At 32.0% G+C, this 5,695-nt stretch overlaps 1 protein-coding gene across 1 annotated transcript; it reads left to right on the top strand.

Moving 5' to 3' along the window:
• The first annotated feature begins 2,344 nt into the window (after window positions 1-2,344).
• Window positions 2,345-4,947, top strand: LOC116126200 (50S ribosomal protein L17). The gene is made up of 6 exons (XM_031411906.1): window positions 2,345-2,506; window positions 2,621-2,675; window positions 2,948-2,998; window positions 3,725-3,816; window positions 3,891-3,968; window positions 4,577-4,947. The coding sequence occupies exons 1-6, from the start codon at window positions 2,451-2,453 to the stop codon at window positions 4,725-4,727; spliced, it is 483 nt and encodes a 160-aa protein (XP_031267766.1). The 5' UTR covers window positions 2,345-2,450; the 3' UTR covers window positions 4,728-4,947.
• Window positions 4,948-5,695: the final 748 nt, after the last annotated feature.

Consider the following 5,695-nt stretch of genomic DNA (forward strand, 5'->3'; position numbering starts at 1 on the left):
AGAGAAGACACACAAGTTTTACACGGGACGTAACACAAAGTTATTATCTTCACTAGAACAAGAGACAAATACAGTATTAGGGATCTCTCACTCTCTCTGCCTAGCAATTACTCACAACCTCTTAATGAAGTACATATGAAGTACCCAATACATCACTTATTTATAATGAATAATACTACATCAACAACCCTAACGTGATAGCTCGCAATTGTTCAGCTCACAAAGGGTCCACATAGGTCCCAGTAATTAATTACGAGCTGACCAATTGTGAGCAGCCACGTCAGGGTTGTGAGAAAAAGATAATACTCTAAGACTTAAATCCAAAGTGTTTAAGGAATAAGAATTCTAAATAGATGTGTATACACAAAAGTAATACTCTAATGTAAATAGGATAACAAAGCTTTTATCTTTGGCAAACAAGTAATCCTAGAAACCAAGATTCACATCCTATTAAAATTCAATATGACATTAGAAAAAGAGCTCCTAATCTAAGAGAAAGAACATTAAACAAATAATACGCTCAGTGGCTGAACAAATTGAAAATATTTTGATGGTTTGGTTAACTCCTGCAATGCTTGAACACATGCTTCCCCCAATCAACAAGAACTCCTGCTACCTCCCCAAGATGAGATCGTAGATGTCCATCAAGAAATTCAACCAGCTCAACAAGAAGTCCCGCCATCAGCCCTGCCTCATAAACAAAATCTCCATCAAGGAGCGGATGATAATATTGAGTCTGATGAAGAGGAGCTACAGATTGATTTAACATAACCAATGTATAGTGTGAACATATATAATTTCAAGATTTATGTTTTGACTTTTTTGGAGAAAGAAGGAAGTCAAGAATCATCTCATCAATACTAGTACTAATGCATGCTTTGTATTTTGTGATTGTGATAGGCACTAATATCATATAATTATAACTTCATTATAGTGCGATTAATTTTAAGTATCATACAAATAATGGTGGAATCAGGAAATTACATTTGCGGTAAAGTGTAATGTTTAACTAACGAGGGGATCCCAAGTACAATATACATATTTCAGAAATTACATATAAGGGGTCAAAGTGTAATGTTTAAGGTTTTGTCTCCTCTCTCTTAAACCTTTCTTATATAAGGAGAGAAGTCTTTTGTGGACGTAAGTGTAAGAATTAGAATAATTTAAAACACAATATTTAGTTTAGTTATAATAAATTATCCATAACCTTATTGTGAGTATTGCTGATCTCTCCAAAGATTTTGTTTAATTATCGCTAACCTCTCCTAACAAAGAGGTGATTAACAATAACGGAAGAAAATATTAAGGCAATACTTAAAGGGCACTTATAATTTTTATTTTGTTTTATCTCTCGTTCAAAATCATAATTCCCTTTTTTTTTTCTTTTTTTTTTTTTTTTTTTACTGGTTGCTTAATAGAATTTAGTGCCACCTAATACTTCAAAGTGTTTAGATATGTGATGTGTTTGGATTTTATAATTAATGATATCTAGATTAAAAGTTCTAAATTACATATTACTGGCATATCCTTATATCAATTAGGTTTAATTTTAAACTATAATTTTAGAAATAGATAGAGCATTTAAAGACGAACATAAATATTTAAAACTTTTTAAAATAAATAAATTTTAGATAAGTTTAAATATTTATTAAGCATAAGGATATATTAGGTAATTTGATTAATATAATTTTTTAAAAAGTATATTAGGTAATTTGATTAACATGTTCTTGCTTAGATTTAAGTTATAAAACTCTACTTTTTCTAATAAGTGATTTCATCTGAAGATAAGTTGATAATTTGTAAAAGAGCAAACAATCAAAAGACTAAAACTATATAAATTTAAGTGAAAAGTTCCCATGGTTATATTCTATTCTAAGTGCAAGTAGAGAATATATACAAGTAAAGACTATGATGTTATCTCGTTAACATTGTCGGATTAGTACTAACCATCGAATCCGAATTGTCGGACAAATAAACACTATTTATACATCTTCAATCCATAATAAATCTCTAACAAAACTCGAAATACATGTACCACGTCATTTATGTTTTAGTGAAAAAAAAAATGTCACATAATTTATATATATTTTCTTTTCATTAATAACCATGATCATAATATTTCAATAGATGACTTCAAAATGCTGCCACATAACGTGACGTGACAATACTTAACACTATTTATTTAGTCGGTCTTAATTGATCACATATAACGAAAAATATCATATAGCTTTTTTTTGGATGATAAATCGGATTTTAAGAGTAAAAAACGAAAAAAGAAAAAAAAGCCCAAACCAGATAATGAAGAAGGCCCAGCCCAATTAAGTAAAAACACTGAGCCAGTCACCCAAAAGCTGCTCCGTTTTCGTTTCAGGGTTTCCATTTCTAGGGTTTATCATTTCTCTCTGAATCTCTCTCTCTCTCTCAACAAGCTTCTGATTTTCACTCTGAAAATGACGAAATTTCGGAAGCTTAATCGACCCACCGGTCACAGAATGTCTATGCTCAGGTTCTTTTGTTTCTATTTTGCTCTTTTTCCTTCTCTCTAAACCCTCAATCTTTTAGGGTTTTGTTAAATTTTTAAATTTTTTAATTTATTTGATGTGTTTGTTTTTATGTGCAGAACAATGGTCTCTCAATTGGTGAAGCACGAGCGGATCGAAACCACTGTTGCCAAGGTACTCCTCTTTGCGTTTCTCTGTTTCAGGGTTTTTCTAGGGTTTAATATTTTGTTTGTAAAATTATTTTTATTTTACTTTAACCGTATTATTAAATATGATGATTGAAAAATTTTGAATTTTTGACCTCTTTTTTATTTACTTTGTTTTTCATCTAGCTAGTGATCGAGTGCAGACAAGGAGTTCTGAATTTTTTTAATTAAATATATTGAGAAACTTGAAGAAGATGTATTTTCATAATTGCTTTTTTATTTTTTGGTTTATTATTACAGGCGAAAGAAATTAGGCGTCTTGCTGATAATATGGTACAACTTGGAAAAGAGGTGAGTATAACGCATAGGATTTTTACCCGCTTTAGCATTAGGCTGAATTGAGGTTTTCTTCTTGTCTTTATATTTGTTGTCAATAAGGTTTGATGGTATGACTCGTAAGATTGTAATATTGATTTGGTTTTAAGATTTACGAAACTTAAAAATCCTTATTCTTCTATTTAGTAGGCTACTAAATCTCGAGATTTTAGTCTATGGATGAAGCAGAAACTAAAAATCTTGATGCCTTTCATTCAAAACTTTACTTTATGGCTTGTGGATATAGTTTTCTTAGATAAAATTGGTTCAACAACTACATCTAGCTGGAACCTAGGATAATTTTAGTTCTTAAAGGATCAATTTGAAGATAGGATGCTGGAAATTCTCCTTAAATACTGTCTCAGACTAAGAATAGAAGAGAGAAACAAACGGGCAGATAGTGGAGAAGACAATAAAAAATGAAGGTGAATATTTTTAAGTGTTCTGATATACTATAGCTAATCCTTTTATCTTGATGCACCAAAGAAACTCTTTGAGTGTTGGAGCAACTGTCTGATCAACCCCTCTACCTCGGTTTTGCACTTTGCTTATTATTGTCTAGAACAAATATTAGAAGCCTGGAATACATCAATCCTTAGTTAATTGGGTAGAGATGTCATATTTGTTTCCTCTGTAGACTTGCTGCTTCTGAGAGTTCATTGCCCCTTGAATTTATTCTATTCTGATTTGAAATAATGACAGGGTTCTCTGTGTGCTGCAAGACGTGCTGCAGCATTTGTACGAGGAGATGATGTTATTCACAAGCTATTTACAGAGCTGGCTTACCGATACAAGTGAGTCTTAACCCGTTGCTTTTTCAGTTTTGCATTCATGTATATTTTAATTGGATGGATGTTTTCTGTTACAGAGATAGAGCAGGTGGATACACAAGAGTACTTCGAACTCGTATACGAGTTGGTGATGCGGCTCCAATGGCCTATATTGAGTAAGATTTGTTTATTTGTTAATTACGTATTGTTTGTTAGCTTAGAAGACTTCACTGTAATGTTGCTACCTTGGGTTTTGTTGAACTTCACCAATATGTCCTTTTTTCTACTCATTTGTGGTGATGTTTGCTAATTGTCCAGATAATAATTTGAAGAAAACACTTCAGAAAGGAACAGTTGCAATATAATATTTGTCTGTTTAGGAAGTTTGTACTATGGAGGTTGCATTTAGGATCTGAGAATGAACTTAGGGATCAAATGAAAATGGACTATCATCACATTGGTTTTTTTTTTTTTTTTTCTTTGTTTTTGGACAACAAACGTGTTTTTGAAAATACCCCAACATGCTTGCACACACGTGTGGCGTGTACTGTTGAGGTAGTGAACTAAATAGGATGTTCAGTCCTAGTGAACATCTGATAATGCTCAAAATTTGTTCACTATTTGTTTTTGACAGGAAACATAAAGGATTAGTATGTAAAAAGAATGTACAAAAGTGGACCAGATGATCACCATACAGAATCTGTTGATTAATTGAATTTGAGTTTTGTTCAATTGTCATTGGGGTTGATCATGTATTTAAATCATACTCTTCACATTTGAGCAGGTTTGTCGACAGAGAAAATGAGCTTAGGCAGTCAAAACCGCCAACCCCTCAACCACCACCAAGAGCTCCCTTAGATCCTTGGACAAGATCCCGGCTCACAAAGCAGTTTGCTTCCCCAAAAGAAGAAAAAGTCTCCGAGTCTGAGATATGATATATGCAGTTGTATGAATCTTTTGATTTCATTGTTTGATAGCCTGCAATATCCTCAATTCTTCTGATGCTGAACCTTTTTTGAGCATTAATCAAGTATACCGCACTTAAATTTTGCCTGTGTCAATCTTATATTCCGCAGTCATTGTGTGATGTTACTAGAACATTTATAAGAAAGTCTCTCAAAATAGGGATCAAATATCTTGCCTCTTTTTTCTCTATTCTGGCATTGACAAGGACTCAAAGGTGATTTGTGCTTCAGGAATCAAGGGCATGACATCAAAAGTGTATGTAAATTTTATTTATCATCATTTAAAATGCAATGAGTTTCTACCCAATCTGCTAAATTGAATGTTACCTAATTTTGATATATAATTGCCTTATCAACCTCCCTTTTGGCAGTTGAAGTGTTGTGATGATATTCATAGATTAACAGAATTAACCACCTTGATAGCCCTTATAAACCAATAGCTTTGATAAAGCTTCTTTGCTCTCTCTTGAGTTTGGGCTTAGTTTTCTTCTTTTATATGCCCCTTACCTGAAAATTTGGATTATGTAATGCGAAAAATGTCACATGCCTTATTAAAGTGAAAACAAGAGGAAACTTTTAATTTGAAGATACCCATATGTCGTAAATTTCAAGTTATGATGATAGTTATCAACATGGACAATTTTCTTTCAATCCCTGTTTCAGTCTATTGCTTGTAAGGACACTCATTTCAAACATTAGTATTTTGGTTCTTTGACTTTATAGATTTTTGTTGGACCATCAGTTGACTGTTAATTGACCTGGAATTTATATTATAATTTCCAACTTTTTCCCTTAAAAGTTATTAAAGAAACACATCATACACTAAAGTTGTTGCATTTTTCATTTTTCTTTAGAAGGGTATTTGCCTCATTTAATATAATTTTCAAGTTAATTTATGGTTTATTAAGTTAAAAAGGACTAAAATGATAGTATTCAAA

The sequence above is a fragment of the Pistacia vera genome, unplaced genomic scaffold (genome assembly GCF_008641045.1).
Source record: "Pistacia vera cultivar Batoury unplaced genomic scaffold, PisVer_v2 Contig177, whole genome shotgun sequence".
Taxonomy (NCBI): Eukaryota; Viridiplantae; Streptophyta; class Magnoliopsida; order Sapindales; family Anacardiaceae; genus Pistacia; species Pistacia vera.

Excerpts from the sequence above, each read along its gene's own strand:
- LOC116126200 (XM_031411906.1), top strand. The coding sequence starts at position 2,451 with ATGACGAAATTTCGGAAGCTTAATCGACCCACCGGTCACAGAATGTCT. Across the intron at positions 3,817-3,890 it reads GAGCTGGCTTACCGATACAA|AGATAGAGCAGGTGGATACA; the intron begins GTGAGTCTTAAC and ends TTTCTGTTACAG. Across the intron at positions 3,969-4,576 it reads GCTCCAATGGCCTATATTGA|GTTTGTCGACAGAGAAAATG; the intron begins GTAAGATTTGTT and ends ACATTTGAGCAG.